The sequence below is a fragment of the Pongo pygmaeus genome, chromosome 12 (assembly GCF_028885625.2).
Source record: "Pongo pygmaeus isolate AG05252 chromosome 12, NHGRI_mPonPyg2-v2.0_pri, whole genome shotgun sequence".
In the NCBI taxonomy this organism is placed as follows: Eukaryota; Metazoa; Chordata; class Mammalia; order Primates; family Hominidae; genus Pongo; species Pongo pygmaeus.
The window spans coordinates 95111946-95135655 of record NC_072385.2 but is presented as its reverse complement, the minus strand read 5'-3'; the positions used below and the strand labels follow the sequence as shown (position 1 = coordinate 95135655).

At 44.5% G+C, this 23710-nt stretch overlaps 1 protein-coding gene across 1 annotated transcript in view; it reads left to right on the top strand.

Moving 5' to 3' along the window:
• GALM (galactose mutarotase) overlaps nucleotides 1-23710 on the top strand; it is a 71072-nt gene that overhangs the window by 23913 nt on the left and 23449 nt on the right. The window contains exon 4 of the mRNA XM_054474285.2: nucleotides 828-909. Within this exon, the coding sequence (XP_054330260.1) occupies nucleotides 828-909 (82 nt within the window). The remainder of the gene's footprint in view (nucleotides 1-827; nucleotides 910-23710) is intronic.

Sequence of the window (23710 nt, the reverse complement as noted above, 5' to 3'; positions counted from 1 at the left end):
ATTTTGTATTTTTAGTAGAGACGGGGTTTCTTCTTTTTGGTCAGGCTGGTCTCGAACTCCTGACCTGAGGTGATCCGCCCGCCTCGGCCTCCCAAAGTGCTGGGATTACAGGCATGAGCCACCACGCCCAGCCTCATTAGCCCAATTTTAAACCAAAGGAAATGAGAGTCTATAAGGTTAAATGAATTCCCTGGGACCTCTCAGGAAGAGCTGGAACTAGACCCCAGGCCTTCTGACGCTGACCAATACAGCAGCCTTTGATTCCCCTGAAAAGGGCAGGCTGCATCTTCATGGAGGAGGTGGGCAAATTCTCAAAAGCAGGGACTGCAGTTCTGACACCTGGGCTTCTGTCATGGAGCAGAGAGTGGGGCCTCTGTGTGGAAACTGGGCTAGAGGGGGATGCCAGGTGCACCCCCCAGGAGTGAGCCTGGAGCAGTACCCTGACCTCTCAGGATGTGTGTGTTCCTGGTTACCAGCCCTTGCTCTTCTGTTTGCCTGGCATGTGAGAAAAATAGAAGAAGCACCTCCACTAATAAGCCAAGGTCCAAAAGGCTTTCAAACCACTGTGGTCTCTGACTTTTCACCTTCATATTCTATTTAGAAAAGAAAATGCATGCACACTTGAAAGTTTCTTCCAAATTTATCTGCTGCTATTTTAAGGCCTTATCTACCTACACTTAAATGATTATATTTAATCATGACCATCAGCCAAACAAGATTTTAAAAGTTTTTGTCAATGCCTGAAAACATTTTTGCAAGATAAGCTAAAAAACAAATATATGAAATAAGACTAAGCAGAAAACCTTTCCCCTACCTTTTCCTCCCAGGGTTCCCCAAATATATATGACCATGAAGTCACCATAGAAGCGGATACTTATTTGCCTGTGGATGAAACCCTGATTCCTACAGGTTGGTGAATTTAACCTTTTTGTGTTATGTGGGATCATGGATTGGCTCTCGAGGCCAAGAAAGGACATTAGTGGAGAAAGTGGTGAAATCTTAATAAAGTCTATAGTTTAGTTAATAGAATTATTCCACTGGTAATTTCTTAGTTTTGATATGTGTACTGTGTTTATGTAAAATGTTAGCATGAGGGAAAGCTGGGACAGAGATGCAGTATTTTTACCACTTTTCTGTAAGTCTAAAATTATTTCAAAATTTCAAATTTTTTTTAAAAATGGTGAGTAAGATAATACTTTACTGGGGCTGAGCGTGGTGGCTCACACCTGTAATCCCAGCACTTTGGGAGGCCAAGGCGGCTGGATCACTTGAGGCCAGGAGTTTGAGATCAGCCTGAGCAACATGGTGAGACTCCATCTTATTTTTTTTTAAGATTAAAAAAAAATTTTTTTAATGCAAAAGAAACTAAAGTTTAAAAAAATTTTAAATTACTGGATACTCATCTTACACTAGGTAACAGCTTTTGTTTTAGCTGGCTTTTTTGGGAGGGGGGCGGCGGGGGAGGGGATAGGGTCTCATTCTGTTGCCCAGGCTGGAGTACAGTGGCACAATCTCAGCTCACTGCTGCCTAGACCTCCTCCCCAGGCTCAGATGATTCTCCCGTCTCCACCTCCTGAGTAGCTGGGACCACAGGCACACACCACAACGCCTGTTGTATTTTTAGTAGAGACTGTTTTACCATGTTGCCCAGGCTGGTCTCAAACTCCTGGACTCAAGCAATCTGCCCGCCTCAGCCTCTCAGAGGGCTGGGATTACAGGTGTGAGCCACCGTGCCCAGCCACTTTGGCCTCTTTAATGGGTTGAGTTTATGGCTGCTAGTTCAAACTTTTTATGAGGAAGAAAGGTAAACATGTGAGCCTGCATACCAAACAGCAACTTCAGGTAACAGCAGGCATTAGGAACTCCCAGAAATATAGTGACTACAAAACTAATTGGAATAATAATGAAAAATTGAGCTCAATGGGGTCAAATTTTTGGCATCACAGTTTTTGAATATTTTCCTGGCTCCAGGGCTGAGTTTAAAGGCTTTTCTGTTTGTCTTGGTGGCATGTGTCATCTTGTGATATTTACATGACTCAATAGAAGGGCATGAGTAAGCTGGCCCATCTGGTCCTAGAGGCAGAATCACTGCAGTAGAAGTATATGTTGTGAACTGCAAGGAAAAAATAGTGGTGGCTGCTGTTTTATGACTGATAAGGAAGAAAGTGAACCAATTAGCTTGTAAGTGGAGGTTATGAAATAAGTGCATATTTATTTGTGTATATTTATAAAACCTTCTCATGCTATCCGGTTGAGTTGATCAGATGACAATCACAACAGGGCATAATGTGTGCATTTCAAGGCCCTGTAAAGGCCAAGTTATTTTACTTGATTGTAAAAAATCACTGTGGCAAAGCACAGTAGGGCTTAACATGCACTCTAATGGACTGTATAAAACTTGTGTTCGTTGGGTGTGGTGGCTCACACCTGTAATCCCAGCACTTTGGGAGGCTGAGGCAGAGGAGGATCACTTGAGCCCAGGAGTTCGAGACCAGACTGTGCAACACAGTGAGATCCCATCTCAACAAAAAATTGAAAAAAAAAAAATAGCCAGGTGTGGTAACACGCACCAGGGGTCACAGCTACTCAAGAGGCTGAAGCAGGAGGATCTCTCAAGCCCAGGAGTTGGAGGCTGCAGTGAGCCGTGATCTCTGCTGCACTCCATCCTGGGCAACAGAGCAAGACCCTATCTCAAAAAAAACCTAATTGGGAATATATGTGTTAAATTTCAGTAGTTTTTTTTTTTTTTTTTTAAAAAGACCAAACTACCATTTATAATCATCTTTTCATGAAAGAATATTTTTGTACCATAAAAATATAAACAAATTTAATCTCAGGATAAGGAACAACTCTTTATGTTGAATTTCTGTAGCTTTTTAAAAAATAATATGGTACCACTTGGAGCCAATACTGTAAAAAAAATAAATAGCAGATTATCCGAATGTATCTCAGTTTTCTGGGGACCAGTGAAATGTTATCACTAACTCATAATTGAGAACTAGTAATTGATCTGTAAGGCCACTTCTATCTCTTGCATTCTCCAATTCTACGAGGCTCCTAGCATGACATTTTACTGCTATTTCCACAACTCTTCAAATCCTTTAGAGCTCTATTATTGAAGTAAATAAATTGCTGCAACTTCAGAGCTCATGAAAAATTTGTAATTCTCTCCTACCTATCCATACTTGAGTCAGACCTACATGTTATACCTGTTTGCCGAGTGACACTTAAACAGAAATTGTAGTATTCTTTTCTGTTTTCTCAGAAGTCCTTAAGAAACAAGCTAACTGTCTGATTCCTTTGAAACTTCCTCCAAAAATGGGTGGTAGTAACTGCTACCCTGCACTTCAGGAATGTAAGAATTCACATGTCTGGCCCACTTTCAACTGAGAACAAATCTCTAGGAGCCCAGATTTTCTCTCTTTTTTTTTCTTTTTTGTAGAGACAGGGTCTCCCTATGTTGCCTAGGCTGGTCTTGAATCCCCAGGCTCAAGCAATCCTCCCACCTGGGCCTCCCAAAGTGCTGGGATTACAGGTGTGAGCCACCACGCTGGTCCTCATCTGACTCTGATCAAAAGCCCCATGAGCTTAATTTTGAAAGAAGTCCAAAAGGCTTGCCCATCATCTGATCATTCAGAAGTGCTGCTGGGCTCTCTAGGAGTTCGCAGTCTATGGGAAGGGTCAGCCAGAATTGTGTCCAGTAATCTGGAAAATATCAGGATAGACATAACTAGGAGACTTGGCACAGAGGGTGGGCACTGCTGAGGGGGCTCCCAGATAGAGGAAATGAGAGTTAAATAAAACCTGGAAGAGAAAGTGCAAGTTTGCCAGGGAGTGAGGAGGAGAAAGGTGTTCCAGATAAAGATGAACAAGCGTGGGTGGTGCAAGAAACAGCAGGACTAGCCCAGGGAAGTGCTGTGCTTTTGAAGCAAAGCATTTGGGGCATAATTTTAGTGGCAGAGAGTGAATGGGCCTGGAGAGGTTGATTGGGGCCATGTCAGATCTGTACCAGGCTCTGTGGAACTGCAATCCCTAGGGTGGCCCTGGGTGGCCCCAGGCTGGCCTGGAGCTCAAGGCCGATCCACATAGCTGACTCACAGGTGTACCTGAGTCCAGTGTCAAACTTCAGCATGTTCTGCCGGACCTGGACTGAACCACAAGGCCACTTTCCGAGACGTGCTACAAGAACCTGTTAGACCAGGTTGGGTGCACTGGCTAATGCCTGTAATCCCAGCAATTTGGGAGGCCGAGGTCGGCAAATTACTTGAGATCAGGAGTTTGAGACCAGCTTGGCCAACATGGTGAAACCCCGTCTCTACTAAAAATTCCAAAATTAGCTGGGTGTGGTGGTGGGCGCCTGTAATCCCAGTTACTTGGGAGGCTAAGGCAGGAGAATCGCTTGAACCCGGGAGGCGGAGGTTGCAGTGAGCCCAGATCACGCCACTTTACTCCAGCCTGGGAAACAGAGCGAGACTCCGTTTCCACAAAAAGAAGAAAGAAAGAAAGAAAATAACCTGTTAGACCAGCCATACTCCATTAAGACTTCTCAAAATAAATATGCACTATCTACCGACTGTGGTTTTGTTGAATTGAGAAAAAGAACATACTGATTATCTGTGAGATTAGGTGAAGCTTTATGATAACAATAGCTAGTATTTCAGGGAGGACTTTATAAATAATTCATACCACAAGTCTGTAAGGTAGGTTGTGTTCATTTTTCTTTTTTTTTTTTTTTTTTTTTTTTTGAGACGGAGTCTCGCTCTTTTGCCCAGGCCGGAGTGCAGTGGCACGATCTCGGCTCACTGCAAGCTCCGCCTCCTGGGTTCACGCCATTCTCCTGCCTCAGCCTCCCGAGTAGCTGGGACTACAGGCGCCTGCCACCACGCTCAGCTAATTTTTTGTATTTTTAGTAGAGACGGGGTTTCACTGTGTTAGCCAGGATGGTCTCGATCTCCTGACCTCGTGATCCACCCGCCTCGGCCTCCCAAAGTGCTGGGATTGCAGGCGTGAGCCACCGTGCCTGGCCCATTTTTCTTATTTAACAGATGTGAAAACTATAGAACAAGGAGTTAAAGTACCTTACAGAGGATGACCCAGTTAACAAGTTGGGGAAAGCTGGGATTCACACCAAGGTAGTCTGGTATTAGAACTCAGCCTCTTAAGTAGACCTGCACTCTACAGATCTGACAATATGGTTAGATGTCAAGAAGGTTTAGTGCCAGGCACAGTGGCTCACACCTTTAATCCCAGCACTTTGGGAGACCAAAGATTGGTTGAGCCCAGGAGTTCAAGAGCAGCCTGAGCGACATAGGGAGACCACGTTAATACAAAAAATTTTTTTGAATTAGCCAGGAGTGTTGGTGCATGCCTGTGGTCCCAGCTATTTGGGAGGCTGAGGTAAGATGATTGCTTGAGCCCAGGAGGTCAAGGCTGCAGTGAGCTGTGATTGTGCCACTGCACTTCATTGTGGGTGAAGAGCAAGACCCTGTCTCAAAAAAAAAGAAGAAGATTTGGGAGGTAGGGGAGACGCAGAAAGGAGTGAGGAAAGAAAGAAAAGTAAATTAATTTCTTTACTATATAAATACCCAAGTGCAACATATAGTCAAGAAATGAGAAGTAAGCCAAAACAAAGAACAGACTTTTGCCAGCTGTCAATCCTCAGCTCTTTTGCCACCTTTTGTACAGGGAGCCTCCCCAGTCCTCTCACTGTCTCCTCCTTGTTCCTTCCTCCCTTCAATTTATTTCTACTTTTCTGCAAAGAAAACAGGAAACCAAGTTTGCTTAAATTAAATATAAGAAAGGGAGAGAGAGGAAGGAAGGAAAGGAAAAAGGGAAGGAGGGAGAGGTTTTCTTGAAATTAAAGAGCATGAATTTAAGTGTCTGGCCTTGTTAGTCGGACAAGAAAGGGAAAGTCGGGCCGGGCGCGGTGGCTCAAGCCTGTAATCCCAGCACTTTGGGAGGCCGAGGCGGGCGGATCACGAGGTCAGGAGATCGAGACCATCCTAGCTAACATGGTGAAACCCCATCTCTACTAAAAATACAAAAAAATTAGCCGGGTGTGGTGGCAGGCGCCTATAGTCCCAGCTACTCGGGAGGCTGAGGCAGGAGAATGGCATGAACCTGGGAGGTGGAGGTTGCAGTGAGCCAAGATCCGGCCACTGCACTCCAGCCTGGGCAACAGAGCAAGACTCCATCTCAAAAAAAAAGAAAGAAAGAAAGGGAAAGTCACCTCAGGTGTCACTGTTCTGTTGCAACATATGGTGTTCCTGACAGATCCCTTGTCTTTCTGGTTCTTGGTTTCCTCATATGCAGAATCTTGTTATGACCAAGTTGTGTTGAAAGTTCACATTCTTTAAGTATGTACGTTGGTCATCTCTGTTGAAGATGATAGAAAAATCACCTTCAGTAGAAAATTTACAAACAGGCCGGGCGCAGTGGCTCATGCTTGTAATCCCAGCACTTCAGGAGGCGGAGGCGGTTGGATTTTTGAGCCCAAGACTTTGAGACCAGCCTTGGCAACACAGTGAAACCCCATCTCTACCAAAAATACAAAAATTAGCCCATCTCACAGCCCGGTCTCAAAATAAATAAATTAAATAAATAAATAAAGTTTCAAAAAAAGAAAGAAAACTTACAGACATAGTCAAAGAAAAGCTGTACCACTTACAGGGTGGCGTTCAGCTATCTGGAGCAGTCCCTTATGGTGGGTACTTCATTTATCCAGGGGAGATGCTGGATAATGAGTTCATTTTAGACCCTTTGCTCTACCTGGCTTTTCCTGGGGCAGCTGCTTGGTTGTGATGAAACCCTCAGAAATCAACAGTAGAAAACGTCTCTAAAACAGCTTTGGCCTTTTTGCATAAGAATGACTTTTACTCCATAAATCAGTTATTTTGCTTACCATCCTAGTCCTCTGGTTTCCACCCCAAATCCTTGTTTATGTGTTTGTGGTTTTGTTTGTTTGTTTGCTTGTTTGTTTTTTGAGACGGAATCTCACTCTTGCCCAGGCTGGAGTGCAGTGGCTCGATCTCAGCTCTCTGCGGCAACCTCCACCTCCCGGGTTCAAGTGATTCTCCTGCCTCTGCCTTCTGAGTAGCTGGAACTACAGGCGCACATGCCACCATGCCCGGATAATTTTTTTATTTTTAGTAGAAATGGGGTTTCACCATGTGGGTCAGGCTGGTCTCGAACTCCTGACCTCAGGTGATCCACCTGCCTTGGCCTCCCAAAGTGCTGGGATCACAGGCATCAGCCACTGTGTCCAACTTTTCTTTTCTTTTTTTCTTTTTTCTTTTTTTTTTTTTTTTTTTGAGACAGGGTCTCTTTCTATTGCCCAGGCTGGAACACAGTGGCACAATCATAGCTCACTGTAGCATCAAACTTCTGGGGATCAAGCAATCCTCCTGGCTCAGCCTTCCAAATAGCTAGGATTACAGGTGCACATCACCACGCCCAGGTGATTTTTTCTTTTTTTACACAAAAATGTCTCAACATGGATATTTTTTTCTTTTTTGGCAGAGATGATGTCTCACTATGTTGCCCAGGCTGGTCTCAAACTCCCTGCCTCAAGCCATCCTTCCACTTTAGCATCCCAAAGTGCTAGGATTACAGGCGTGAGCCACTGCACCCACCCCCAAGAAAGCCTTTTTTTTTTTTTTTTTTTTGAGACAGAGTCTTGCTCTGTCAACCACTGGAGTGCAGTGGCGCGATCTCAGCTCACTGTAACCTCTGCCTCCCAGGTTCAAGCAATCCTCCTGCCTCAGCCTCCCGAGTAACTAGAATTACAGGCACACGCCACCACACCCAGCTAATTTTTGTATGTTTAGTAGAAAGGGGGTTTCACCATGTTGGCCAGGATGGTCTCGAACTCCTGACCTCAAGTGATCCACCTGCCATGGCCTCCCAAAGTGCTGGGATTATGGGCATGAGCCACTGCACCCGGCCCCCAAGAACTCTTTAAATGCAACTAGTGTCACAAGAACAGATAGCTAAACTATGTCTGAAAAAGTGGCTCATGAAGGGAAATTTGTGATGGATTTGGGGAAACTTAGGGTAAATTTTAAACATGAGGCCTTTTGTCAGATCACCTACATTCCTCGGATTGTGTGTGGGTTTGTCGCAGATGCTTGATGTGACAAATTACACAGCTTCTATTGCTTCATTTGATCAGCTGCCCGTTGACTTTCAGCCAAGTCCTGCAGGGTTGCTTCTCAGATTGTATCTTTCTGCAAGACAAAGATGTTTTCATAGTCTCTCTTTAACTTCTCCCTTTTGTGGCTATTAATTTATACTTATATGTTTTTCAACTCCTTATTTTTGTTTTCTCTTTATGAAAGTTTTAACGTGTGCTATTCTTGAGGGAAATACTGATGCATATCTAAACTTTAGGGGTGTTTTTCACCCTGGCTACAGACACTCGGTAAATAATTTTTCAGGTGATGGGAAAACACATCATCATGAGAATGTAGCAACTTTTATTTTGCAGTAACTGTTAAAATTGTGGCCACGGTGCTCAGTAAAAGGGGCCCTTCCCCCTGTAGGTGTTTGGGGAGGAGTGACGTCCTGTCCTCCATTTTGTTAGTAACCTGCTTATGGATGGGGCATTATCACCTAGAAAGAAAAGAGATACCATGGTATGCAGTTACAGGGAGTCGGAGCAAGAGCAAGACAAAGAAATTCCCTTATGTCTTCAATGCAGAGCCGGCATTTAGACCTCTACCCCAGGCAGGATCCACAAATCTTTGGCAGCCATGAGCACCTGTTTTGCTCCTGCCTTCTTCCTGTTGGCAATTTTGGGTTTTGGGGTTTTTTTTTAGACAGAGTCTCACTCCATCACTAGGCTGGAGTACAGTGGTGCAATCTCGGCTCACTACAGCCTCCGCCTCCCAGGTTCAAATGATCCTCTTGCTTCAGCCTCCCAATTAGCTGGGACTACAGGTGCGCACCACCACAGCCAGCGAATTTTTGTATTTTTAGTAGAGATGGGGTTTCGCCATATTGCCCAGGCTGGTCTCAAACTCCTGACCTCAAGTGATCTGCTCACCTCAGCCTTTCAAAGTGCTGGGATTATATATATATTTTAAATAAATGAATAGAATTCATCACCTAACTTCTAAAGCTACTTCTGTAGATGAAATTCCGGCACTTAGGAGTCAGCAGTGGTATATTGAGTGCATGGCCCTTGCTCACAGGTGCTTCTTTCCTGTTCCATGGCAGGGGGCACCAACAGAAGGTTTCTGAAAGGCTGAGAGCTCCTTTTACCCATGGACCAAGAGCAAAGTTTGCAGGTACACTGTCAGGCTGTGTTTGGATGTTAGCATTTAATTTAGCTTTGCGTCTTCAGAGCAATTATTCTTAGCTACTTAAAAAAGGAAAAAAATGATGCCCATAAAGCATTTGCTGCTCCGTAGGATGGGAGCACACTCTGTTGTTGGGCATTTGAGTCCCTCTGGCATGTGTTTTGTATGTTTATTGTTGTCAGGGCTGTCCCTGTAGTTTCCCAGAAGTAGAACTCTCCGAAGCTGTTTCCCAGAAAGGACAGGGGTGTAGATAATGGATGTCCAGAGACAGAGAACACTCCAGTGCCAGATCCCTGTGCTGCTTTGTCAGACATTTGTTTATGTATTATTTTGTTTGTTTGTTTTTGAGATGGGGTCTCACTATGTTGCCCAGGCTGATCTTGAACTCCTGAGCTCAAGCGATCCTCCCACCTCGGCCTCCTAAAGTGCTGGGATTATAGGCATGAGCCACTGTGTCCAGCTGTTATTATTATTATTATTTTGAGACAGTTTTGCTCTTGTTGCCTAGACTGGAGTGCAATGGCACATCCTCGGCTCACTGCAACCTCCACCTCCTGGGTTCAAGCAATTCTCCTGCCTCAGCCTCCCAAGTAGCTGGGATTACAGACGCCCGCCACCATGCCCAGCTAATTTTTGTATTTTTAGTAGAGACGGGGTTTCACCATGTTGGCCAGGCTGGTTTCGAACTCCTAACTTTAGGTGATCTGCCCACCTCAGCCTCTCAAAGTGCTGGGGTTACAGGCATGAGCCACCGTACCTGGCCCCAGCTGTTATTATTTTTAATGGATACCTAATACTTGATACCTAATACATATTTTACTGATACTTAATACATATTTACAGGGTACATTGTGATATTTTGATACATGTTTACAATGTATAAGGATCAAATCAGGGTAATTAGCATATCCATCACCTCAAACATTTATCATTTTTTTGTGTTGGGACATTCAAAATCTGCTGTTCTAGCTATTTGAAAATATACAATAAGTTGTTGTTAATTATAGTCACCCTATAGTGCTTTAGAGCAGTAGAACTTATTCCCCCTATCTAGCTGTACTTTCATTTCCATTAAACAACCTTTAGGCTGTGCGCGGTGGCTCACGCCTGTAATCCCAGCACTTTGGGAGGCCGAGGTGGACGGATCACCTGAGGTCAGGAGTTCAAGACCAGCCTGGGCAACATAGCAAGAACCGTCTTAAAAAAGAAAAGAAAATTTAAAATTTTCTTCACTGATCATTCAGGAGCATATTGTTTAATTTCTGTGTATTTGTACAATTTCAAAAGTTCACCTTGCTGTTGAGTTCTAGTTTTATTCCATTGTGGTCAGGAAAGATACTCGATATAATTTCAATTATTTTAAATTTGTTGAGACTTGTTTTGTGGCCTAACATATGGCCTATTCTGGAGAATGTTTCTTGTGCTGATGAAATAATGTGTTTTCTGAATCTGTTGGATGAAACGTTCTGTAAATGTCTCTTTGTTAGTCTAAAATGCAGGGTTTTTTGTTTTTTTGAGAGAGTCTCACTCTGTTGCCCAGGCTGGGAGTGCAGTAGCATGATCTTGACTCACTGCAACCTCCACTTTCCAGGTTCAAGCAACTCTCATGCCTCAGCCTCCCAAGTAGCTGGGATTACTGGTGCCCGCCACCACACCCAGCTAATTTTTTGTATTTTTAGTAGAGACAGAGTTTTACCATGTTGACCGGGCTGGTTTTAAACTCCTGGCCTCAAGTGATCCGCCCACCTCAGCCTCCCAACGTACTAGGATAAGAGATGTGAACCACCACGCTCAGCCTAAAGTGCAGTTTAAATCTAGTGTTTTGTTGTTGATTTTCTGTCTAGATGATCTGTTCAGTGCAGAGAATGGGGTGTTGAATTCTCCAGCTATTGTATTGGTGTCTATTTCTCCCTTTAGATCTAATAATATTTGCTTTATATTATATATCTGGGCGCTCCAGTGTTGGGTGCATATATATTTAGAATTGTTACGTCCTCTTGCTGAATTGATCCCTTTATCATTATATAATAACCTTTTTCTTTTTTTTAATCGTTTTTTACTTGAAGTCTGTTTCATCTGATACAAGTACAGCTACCCTGCTTGCTTTTGGTTTCTGTTTGCATGGAATATCTTTTTCCACCCTTTCAGTCTATGTGTGTCTTTACAGATGAAGTGAGTTTCTTGTAGGCAACTGTAGTTGGGCCATGTTTTTTAATCCATTCAGCCAGTCTATATATTTTAAGGGGGGGAGTTTAATCAGTTTACATTCAAGATTATTATTGATAGGTGAGGACTTCTGTCATTTTGTTAATTATTTTCTGTTTTTTAAAATATATCCTTTGTTCCTTTCTTCCCCTCTTATTGTTCATCCTTGTGATTGGTGGTTTTCTGTAGCGTAAAGTTTGATTCTTTTCTCTTTCTCCTTTGTGTATGTGCTCTACCAGTGAGTTTTCTACTTTTTTGTGTTTTCTTGATAGTAATTATCATTTCACTTCCAGATGTGGGACTCCCTTGAGCATTTCTTGTAAGGCTGGTCTAGTGGTGATGAATTCTGTCAGTTTTTGTTTGTCTGAGACATGTCAGGCATTTAGCTTCAGGACCTGATTCTAGTTCCCTGCCCTGTGGCAACAAGTAGAAATAGATCCCTGGTACCCTGCTTAAGTATTATGCCAGCTAGATGTGAGCAGATGAGAAAATCAAATCCTTCTATTTTGCCAGGGATTAATTCATTCTCAGGATTGTAAATATTACATTTCACCTTTCACCTCACAGAACTGTAGAATTAGGAGGTGAGCTGGGCAGCGTGCCCAGCAAGACATTATGATGTATACAATACAGTGCACTACTAAGGAGGTGTCTTTAAAGGCATTTACAGCACATGGCTTTTTTTTTTTTCCTTATAATTTTGCTGCTCTTTATTTGTAGTAGTAGATAAGGAATTAAGAAAGCAAAAATGAGTGCTTTGACCAGGTCTTTTGCCTTTGAAAGTAGCATTAGTAAAATCCCCTCTTCCTTTTTATTCTTATAAAATTTACCCAATTCACTCTGCCCCCCAGCCCATCTGTGTTCACTTGCTGTTCTTGCTGCTCTCAGTTTTTAAAAGCTTATTCTAAAATTACATGAAAGCAACCCCATTTTGACAAAATTAGAATTCTGGTAGGAAACGCTTGCCACGAGGCTGTGGAGAGAGGCCCAGCAAGACTTTTGTATTTTATTTCAACCTCTCTCGGTTAAACCTACAATTCGGTAGATGATATAATTACCTCCCTGGGGCAGGTCTCTATCTCTGCCTTGGAGAAATAACAAAGTCCAAAGTAGTCTCCTTATTCCAAGATGTTGCAAATGAAGGCTGTTTTGATCTTTATGTATTAGCATTTGGGTTTTAATCTTTCTGGAGCTCCTGACAGAAAATTCCTTTAAATTTATTATATAATTCTAAAATATTGGACATATTTATTTCAAGCATCTGTCAGTATCCTTATTCTTTCCATTCCACTCCCCACTGCCTTAATTAGTCATCAGGTCCTACTGATTTTTAACTCCTAAGTATTTCTCAAATCTGTCTCCTCAGTATGTATTGTTGGTTATATAACTCCATCTCCATTGTCACTGTGCGGCTTTAGACTATCTTTTCTTGTCTAGATTAGTGCCTGGCTTATATTATGGGCTTCATAAAGTGGGATCAATGAATGAATGATTCATAATCTGGACAACTGCACTCTAACACCTAACTGGAGAAAAAAAAACTTAAGATCTATCTTCCATGTAAAAGCATCTATCTAAAATGCAAATCTTACTTTGATAATCTCCACGTTAATAAACATCTTAGACGGCTCCCAGGCCTCCCCAAAACCATCTCTCATTTCACTGATCAAAAAAATAAAAATTTTAAAATTTTAAAACTAAAAAAAAAAATTGAACATTTCACTGGTCAAAAAACAAAAACAAAAATGATCTCTGAGCATGCCTCACTCACACCCCACCCTGCTGTGCATCCCTTTCCCACCCCCAGCCTACAGAGACCACCCAATAACCCTTACCCTCCTTCAAGAGTCATACTTGCTCCTTAGAAACTTTTCCCCCCACTTTCTGGAAACTGTAGATTCTTTCTTGCTTACGGTTTTTGTAGTGACACCAGCCATTTAGAATTCATGATGTGCCCAGTCTCTGCTATCTGCCTCTCCACAGAGCTTGCTCAGATAATCCATCAGGATTTAGTCACAGATCCAAAGTAGGAAGCTAGAAAGGAGCTTCAGGCTTGGTCTCTTTGGGTTGAAACTAGAAAACTAATCTATACTGAACACAAAAATGAAGCTGAGTAATAGCCAACCTATACATCCTAGGAATTAACTATTGCTTTTTTTGCCCCCAGCCAGTCTCTCCACACTCCTCTCTCCTTCTTTACATTTGTTTTAAACACTATATATATATACATACACTTTATTTATATATATATACACACTTTATTTACATATATATTTTATATATATATAATTTTTTTTAATTAGCTGGGCATGGTGGGGCGTGCCTGTGATCCTAGCTACTCAGGAGGCTGGAAGGCTGAGGTGGGATGATATGTGGGATTTTATATATATGTATATATATATATATATATTTTTTTTTTTTTTTGAGACAGAGTTTTGCTCTTGTTGCCCGCTGGATTGCAATGGTGCAATCTTGGCTCACTGCAACCTCTGCCTCCCGGGTTCAAGCAATTCTCCTGCTTCAGCCTCCTGGGTTCAAGCAATTCTCCTGCCTCAGCCTCCCGAGTAGGTGGGATTACAGGTATGCACCACTATGCCTGGCTAATTTTGTATTTTTAGTAGAGATGGGTTTCTCCAAGTTGGTCAGGCTGGTCTCTAATTCCCGACCTCAGGTGATCCACCCACCTTGGCCTCTCAAAGTGCTGGGATTACAAGCGTGAGCCACCGCACCCAGCCTTAAACACGGTATATTAGCCCAACACTGTGTGAGAACTGTGATTCAGAAAACCAAGATATAGGTCTCCGTTCTGCCATCCACTAGCTATGCTATGAGTCAGCCATGAAAATTCTCTGGGTCTCATTGACTGAATCTGTAAAATCTGACTTGATGAGGATTATATTCATTGAACTCTGAGGTCCTGTCCATTTCTTACACCCTGATTCAAAGACCGCACAGAATCTCTAACCCAGATATTCTTAACTAGGGTTCTTGTATGTCTGGGAAGATGATGAAAGAACTTCAAGGGGATCATGAGCTCTTTAAATTCTATGTAAAATCCAAGGCTGGACGTGGTGGCTCATGCTTGTAATCCCAGCATTTTGGGAGGCTGAGGTGGGCAGATTGCCTGAGCTCAGGAGTTCAAGACCAGCCTGGACAACATGGTGAAACCCCATCTCTATGAAAATACAAAAACAATCAACTGGGTGTGGTGGCATGTGCCTATAGTCCCAGCTACTCAGGAGGCTGAGGCACAAGAATTGCTTTGAACCCAGGAGGCAGAGGTTGCAGTGAGCCAAGATCGTGCCACTGTACTCCAACCTGGGAGACAAGGAGAAACTCTGTCTCAAAAAATAAATGAATAAATAAATTAAATAAAATAAATTCTATGTAAAATCCTTTGTGAACTTGCTGCATCACCTTGGCCCACAAAGGGGGTTTTCTTATCTTTTTTCCTCTTTCAAAGTAATGATAGTCTATGGTTGCCCTACTATGTATTCTCTTTTTATTATTTTATTTTTTTAGAGACAGGGTCTCACTCTGTTATCCAGGCTGGAGTGCAGTGGTGCAATTATAGCTCACTGCAGCCTTGGCCTCCTGGGCTCAAGCGGTCATCCCACCTCAGCCTCCTGCGTAGCTAGGATCACAGGCATGCCCCCACCATGCTCAGCTAATTTAAAAAATATTTTTTTTGAGGCTGGGCACAGTGGTTCATGCCTTTAATCCCAGAACTTTGAGAGGCCAAGGCGGGAGGATTGGTTGAGTCCAGGAGTTCAAGAACCTGAGAAATACAGAGAGACCCCATTTTTACTACAAAAAAATAAAATCAAAAAATTAGCCAGGCCCAGTGGCATTCACCTGTAGTGCCAGCTACTTATGAGGCTGAGGCAGAGGATTGCTTGAACCCAGGAGTTCAAGGCAAATTGAGCTATGATTGTGCATTGCACTCAGCCTTGGTGAACGGCAAGACTCTGTCTCCATTAAAAAAAAAAAAAAAGTAAAGCTACACATAACAAAGTACTTGGATAACAGTAAAAAAGTTAAACTCATGACATTGGACCCTATGAAATGTGTTTATCCCAGAGCTGTTTATTGTATGATAGGTCCCTGCTAGATAGTATTCAAGGTTTAATGCAAAAACTCCAAGGACCTCTCTTGGTAGCAGTGGTATTCTTTAAGAGGGCACATTACTGAATCCTTCCTGTAAAATGGTCACAAGATCCTTTTTATGAGCCTCCAGAATAACTCCTGAAGCTACTCATGTTCCCTACTGGAAAACACATTACCATTATAAGATTGGCAAACATGAACCAGCATGGCAGAAATTTGGCAGGAAGAAAGCTCAAAATTTAGCACTTGGCCAGGCATTGTGTAATTCCTGTGAAAATTGCAGGCTAACAGTCAGTGAATTTGTCAGAAGGGGAATTATTTGCTAGAGCTCTGACCACCACCCTTGGAGAGTTGATGGTTCACATCTACCCTTCCTCCAGCCCAGGTCTGGACAAGGGCTGGCTCTAGTTCATTCCTGGTGCATAGCCATCCTTAGTGGTCACTACATTCTGAAGGGGCTTAGTGGGACTGTGGGCCTTGGGCAATGGACCTGATGTTAACTCAAGCGAGTTTCCAGAGCAGATTTGTATTCAGTTCAGCTAACATTTATAGAGCACCTACTGATTGCTACATGCTGCCTGAGAGATAGAGAGCACGGAACACTGTCTCTGCCCTTGAGAAGCTCAGAGGGATGGGGAGAACCTAATGTGGTCAGAGCAGTTGTAGAGATAATGCCTGTGGGACTAAAGGAGTATAGAAGCCGGAGTAGAAAGAGGCTTCTCAAGATTGTCCTGAGCTGTGAGAAGCCTCTCAGTGTCTGTGAGGATCTAGCCACAAGGAGAGTGAGAGTACCAAAGCACAGAATGCAGGAGTGGTGATGACTGTTAAGCCAAGAAGCCAAGAGGCAGTTGGGCAGGGCAAGGGCTAGGGTGCAAAATTTAAGGCAGCATCCACTCTCAGGGTCGTGCACGTGCAGGGTCAGCACCTGAGAGTGTGTGTCTTCTTAAATTTTGCACCCTAGGCACCTCATTTGCCCAGTCCTGCAGTTGGGTACAGTCATGATTGTCTTTCTGGGCCATGCTGATGAGCTGGGATTTTTTTTATTTTTTATTTTTGACGGAGTCTTGCGCCGTCGCCCAGGCTGGAGTGCAGTGACGCAACCTCCCCCTCCGGGTTCAATGGTGCAACCTCACCCTCTGGGTTCAAGCTATTCTCCCACCTCAGCCTCCCGAGTAGCTGGGATTACAGGCGTGCACCACCACCCCCGGCTAATTTTTTTTTTTTTTTTTTGAGACAAAGTCTCACTCTGTTGCCCAAGCTGGAGTGCAGTGGCACAATCTTGGCTCACTGCAACCTCCACCTCCCAGGTTCAAGCAATTATCCTACCTTACCTCCCAAGTAGCTGGGATTACAGGTGCCCGCCACCATGCCCAGCTAATTTTTGTATTTTTAGGAGAGACGAGATCTCACTGTGTTGGCCAGGCTGGTCTTGAACTCCTGACCTCGTGATCCGCCCGCCTCGGCCTCCCAAAGTGCTGGGATTACAGGCATGAGCCACTGCACCCGGCTGGAATTTTAACTTTAGATCATGGAGGGCTTTCAAGCATTCTAAGCTGGGGACTGACCTGGCAAGATTGGCATTTTAGAAATATCACCCCAGGTTGGGCGTGGTGGCTCACACCTGTAATCCTAGCACTTTGGGAGGTTGAGGCAGGTGGATTGCTTGAGCCCAGGAGTTCGAGACCAGCCTGGGCAACACACGGAGATCCCATCTCTACAAAAAAAAAAAAAAAAAAACTAGCCAGGTGTGGTGGCCCACACCTGTAGGCTCAGCTACTCGGGAGGCGGAGGTAAGAGGATCCCTTGAGCCAGGGAGGTGGAGGTTGCAGTGAACTGTGGTCCAGCCTGGGCAACAGAGGGAGATCCTGTTTCAGAAACAAAGACATATCACCCCAGCAACTATGCTGGTGGGACTTGACTGGAGACAGAGACCAGTTTAGATGTTGTTGTTGGAGCTGGGCACAATGGTGTGTACCTGCAGTCCCAGCTACTCAGGAGGCAGAGGCAGGAGGATCACTTGAATTTAGGAGTTCAAGTCCAGTCTGGGCAACATAGTGAGACTCCATCTCTTTTAAAAAAGGGGGGGTGGGGGGTTGCTATTTTAATAGTCCAAGCAAGAGATGAGACCCAAATTAAGGGTCAGGTGGAAGAAGGCAGTTGAATCATATTTAGGAGGTAAAACTCAGGAGGCCTGAATTGAATGCATAGATGAGGAAGCAGGAAGGCTGTGTGATGACCCCGGGACTCTAGAGCAGCTGCTGGGCAGTAGAGATGGGGATGTTCAGTGAGTCGTGAGTAGGGGAGGAGGGAGAGCTGGCATGGGGCTGGGGGAACTGTGGATTTGATCTTGAAATATTTGAGGTTAGGGTGCCTGTGGGGTGTACATCTTCCCTGTACACCTGACCTTACACCTCCAGCAGTTGGACCCATGAGTGTGATGTTAGAGAAATGAGAGCTGGAGACATACATCAGCATGTACTTTGTAGATTAAGCCAAGTGGATTTCTCAGAGAGGAATCATAGATTGAGGAGAGCAGTGGTCTGAGGACCAAACGCTGGGAAACTCTAGGAACCAACCACCAATATTTAAGGTCCAAAAAGGGTCTAGCTTAAAGTGCCAAGGGAGATGGCCAGGGGTAGAAGGCAAAGAAGGAGAAGAGGTGTCTAGAAGTCTTGGAGTAACCAACAGTGTCAATACTCCAGGGAGGTCAAGTGGCAGGAGACCTGGGAACCTGCATGGCCGTGGTGGTTGTTGTCCTGACCCCGTTTAAGAATTTAACAGAGTGGTCAGGGCAGAAGCCAGACTGTAACCGTTTGAGAAGTGACAAAAAGTGAGGAAAGATTCAGGAATATAGGCCAATAACTGGTTCCCAACTAGGCAGCTTTCTTGAATACGGAACCCTGCCAGGCACAGTGCCTCACACCTGTAATCCCAGTCCTTTGGGAAGCTGAGTCGGAAGGATCACTTGAGGCTAGGAGTTCAGGACACAGCAAGACCCCATCTCTACAAAAAAAATATTAAATAAAAAATTAGCAGCCGGGTGTGCTGGCTCATGCCTATAATCCCAGCACTCTGGGAGGCCAAGGCGGGTGGATCACTTGAGGTCAGGAGTTCAAGACCAGCCTGGCCAATATGGTGAAACCCTGTCTCTACTAAAAATAAAAAAGTAGCAAGGCGTGGTAGCACACACCTGTAATCCCAGCTGCTAGGTAGGCTAAGACAGGAGAATCACTTGAACCTGGGAGGCGGAGGTTACAGTGAGCTGAGGTCGTGGCAACAGAGTGAGACACTGTATCAAAAATAAAATAAAATAAAGTAAAATAAAATAAAATAAAATAAAAAAGCCCGGCATGGTGGCTTGCACCTGTAGTACCAGGTGCTTGGGAGACCAAGGCAAGTGTAGCTCTTGAGCCCAGAGAGCTAGGGGCTACAGTGAGCTATGATCACACCACTGCACTCTAGCTGGGTGACAGAGCAAGACCCTGTCTCTAAAAAAAATAATAATAATAAAAATAAATAAAAAAGAACCCTGGGCCCCACTTCAGAGATTCTGATTCATTTGCTTTAGCACAGGGCCATGGAATCTGTCCCAGCATCCTAGAAGCTGCCTCAGTGAGTTAACAGAAAGGACTGGTATTGAAAGTGCTGTCGGCCGGGCACGGTGGCTCATGCCTGTAATCCCAGCACTTTGGGAGGCCGAGGCGGGTGGATCACGAGGTCAGGAGATTGAGACCATCCTGGCTAACATGGTGAAACCCTGCCTCTACTAAAAAAAAATACAAAAAATTAGCCGGGTGTGGTGGCGGGCACCTGTAGTCCCAGCTACTCAGGAAGTTGAGGCAGGAGAATGGCGTGAACCCGGGAGGCGGAGCTGGCAGTGAGCTGGAGCTGGCAGTGAGCCAAGATCACGCCATTGCACTCCAGCCTGGGTGATAGAGCCAGACTCCGTCTCAAGAAAAAAAAAAAAAAGAAGAAAATGCTGTCAACAAGCTGTGACAAAGAGAAGGCTCCTCTGTGAGGCAGGGAAGTGGGGTCAAATAACAACAGTTTTTTTTGGTTTTTTTGTTTTTTTGGTTTTTTTTGAAGGAGAGGAGCTGATTTAGGACAAGTAAAATGGTTGTCAGAGAGCACAGGAATCCAGGGAAGGCTTGAGACCGTGAATCTGTGGTGGCCTCAGCGGGTGCTTCTGTGGGCTTTCTCCAGCTCTCTCGGCAGGGTGGAGTCAGGAGCAGAGAAGGCAAATGGTGGGATGACCCGAAGTTGGGGTTTTATCAGAGAGGAGGAGCAGGAGGACAGGGTGTAAGACGGATCAAGGAGTGTTACTAAGGGTCTCAGGTCCTAGACAGTGGGCCTAGACAGGTAGGCAGTGAGGGTCATGGGGAACAGGGAAGATGCATGGCAAGGAGCCCTGAAAACCAGGGGAATATGGCAACATCAGGGGCCTGGCAGTCCCAGGAGGGGAGCGGGTCTAGCAGGAATGCCCTTGCGCCTGTGCAGGAGAGCAGCAAGACTAGGAGGCTGCAGACAGACAGTGGGTAAGTGAAAGGTGAACTTTCTACTAGACAGCAAATCCCTGGATGTCATCCCGATGGATCTAAGATGAAAAATACCCCACCATGAAAATGCCTTACATGGTCCCAACCATGAAGCGTAAAATTGCCTTTTCACCTGAAAACGACCTGCAGCTTGGTTTAGCATTTTATGCTTCGGATGTCATGTAACATCCAGAAGCAATACCCTCCCCCGTTGCAAGTCAAAGTAAAATCAGAAAATGCTCGGTGGAAAGGAAAAAAAAAACCATAAGACAAAAAGCCAGCAACAGAATAAAGCCGCAAACCCAAAGCACCAGCAGAGGAAAGGGAAAAAAACCTGCAGCATAGACAAGCTTTGATGTTGTGTGATCTGTGAAAAATGTATAGAAATGTTAACCTTACCAAAAAATTCCCAAGGTGCTTTACTTGCCAACCACTGGAAGGAAGTAAAAATTCCCACCCAGGGTGTTACTTTTAATTATCATCCTCTTTATGTTGTTTCCTAAAATAACAACAGTCATTCTAGAGATGATTTACCAAGATGGCTTAATGAGGTGTCAGATGAGTACCTGTGCCCACGAGCCCCTTTACCGCAGGCCTCCTTATGCAAATTTGACTGACTCTTCTGAGCTCGACTAGATAAAGAAACAGACATAATTGGAGCAGCTGGGCTGGAAGCACAGCTGGGCCATCCCCATGGAGACCAGACTCTAGCACCACGTGCTCTTCCTGCTGCCCCAGTGTCCCTCCCAACTTTTGCTTTTCAGAGTGGCAGCCCACCTGAACCTGGGTCTTCCTCAGATGATCTCCATATCAGTGCTTGTCAGCACTCATGTGCACACAGATCACCTGTGCAACTTGTGAAAATGCAGATTCAGACTCAGTGGCTGGAGTGGAGCCTCTGGATCTATGTGTCTAACAAGCAAGCCCCTGGGTGATGCATGTGGTCATCAGATGGTCCTAGGTCCACACTTGGAGGAGTTATTTAGAGCCTATAAAATAGTTACTCCCCTATCCAGTGTTTGAGTCCCAGACTTCTGCATTCTGCCAGCACTCAGATGCTTCTGGGACAGGATGCTTACTGTCCATCTTGGGTCAACATGTCAGAAAGGCCTTCCTGTATTGAGCTGAGATCTATCTACCTAGGGCTCACCCTCACCTGGCCTACTTCTGGGCCTTGGATCCTATGTGGCAGGCTTAAGGCGTTAGAAAGTGGCTGGCATGTCCCCCAAGTATTTTATTCAGGCAAAACATGCCAGGTCCTCTGGCTATTATTTAAAAAAATTTTTTTAGAGACAGGGTCTCACTATGTTGCCCAGGCTGGTCTCAAACTGGGCTTAAGTTATCCTCCTGCCTCAGGCTCCCAAAGTGCTGAGATTACAGGCATGAGCCACTATGCCTGGTCTTGGCTATTTTTCTTAAGCTATGGTTTAGTCATACTAAACCATATGGGGAACCATTTACTTTTTTTTTTTTTTTTTGACAGAGTTTCACTCTTGTTGCGCAGGCTGGAGTGCAATGGCTCACTGCAACCTCTGCCTCCTGGGTTCAAGCGATTCTCCTGCCTCAGCCTCCCGAGTAGCTGGGATTACAGGTGCCTGCCACCACACCCAGCAAATTTTTGTATTTTTAGTAGAGACGGGGATTCACCATCTTGACCAGGCTGGTCTTGAACTTCTGACTTTAGGCGATCCACCCACCTCAGCCTCCCAAAGTGCTGGGATTACAGGTGTAAGCTACTGCACCCGCCCCTGGTCATTTCCTTCTGATCCTGCTCTATGTGTCTTTAGGCCTCTCCTCTTGTGATACCCATGCTGCAAAAAGTAGCTTGGGACTGTCACCACCTCCTTACAGATAGTCTTTTTTTTTTTTTTTTTTTTTTTTTTTTTGAGACGGAGTCTCGCTCTGTTGCCCAGGCTGGCATGCAATGGCGCGATCTTGGCTCACTGCAACCTCCGCCTCCCAGGTTCAAGCGTTTCTCCTGCCTCAGCCTCCTGAGTAGCTGGGATTACAGGCACGCACCACCACACCTGGCTAATTTTTGTATTTTTTAGTAGAGACGGTTTCACCACGTTGGTCACGCTGGTCTCAAACTCCCAACCTGGGGTGATCCGCCCACCTCGGCTTCCCAAATTGCCTGGATTACAGGCATGAGCCACCACACCCGGCCTTACAGATAGCCTTTATGTGACTCGTGTTGAACTTGCTGTCAGTCATCATCCTTAAAGTCATTTTCACACATGCTGTGGATCAGCCACATTTCTTCCTAGTCAGTAATTATCATAATAATTATACTTAATAGTTATGAGAGTTAGTATAGCAAGGTGGTTAAGAACATAGTCTCTGGAATGAGACTGCCTAGTGGGAAGCACTATGATTAGCACCGTGTGTTATCTATCACCATCACCATCATCATCATCCATCACCATCACTATCACCACCATCATCATTACCATCACCATCACTATCACCATCACTGTCATCACCATCATCACCATCACTATCACCACCATCATCACCACCATCACCATCATCATACCACCACCATCATCACCATCCCTACCATCATCACTACAACCACCATCATCACGATCACCATCATCATCACCAGCACCATTATCCATCACCATCACCAGCATCATCAAACCATCATCACTACAACCACCATCATCTCCATCACCATCACTATCATCATCACCAGCACCATCATCATCACCATCACCATCATCACTATTACCACCATCATCATCATCACCATCATTATCACCACCATCATCACCATCACTATCACCACCATCATCATCACTATTACCACCATCATCATCATCACCATCACTATCACCACCATCATCACCATCACTATCACCACCGTCATCATCACCATCATCACTATTACCACCATCATCATCATCACCATCACTATCACCACCATTATCACCATCACTATTACCACCATCATCACCATCATCATCACTATCACCATCATCACCATCTCTATCATCATCATCATCATCACCATCACTATCACCACCATCATCACCACCACCACCATCAGCAGCAGCACCATCATCGTCATCATCATCACTATGTTCAGTAAGCGCTTTGCCTACATTTACTGATTTAATTCTCATAACAACTTCATGATGTAGGGGCTATTGTTATCCCAGTTTTACAAGTGAGGAAGTGGGGCCTCACAAGATTATGTTTTGTGCCCAGGGTAACAGTGACAAGAATCTAAATCTGAGCAGTGTCCTTTGGTTGGTTTTGTTTGTTTCATTGTTGACAAAAGTCCAAGACCATATCTGTTCCTGCTATTCATAAATTTATTCTTTTAGTCAGCATTTTACCCTTACTTTACACTATCTTTTGGATTCCTGGTTCTGTCATCCCAAGTGTGTCTGCCTCCTAGCTTCATGCTGTTATATTGTGAGAAAAATATGTATCTTCACCTACATCATACACAAGGTCAGAGGCCATGTGGCAATTCCCTACAGATTCTGCTCACTGAAGCCTGATGGTGCATATCTCCTGAAGCTCCCTGAGCCTGTAGTCTTGTAACCCACTCAG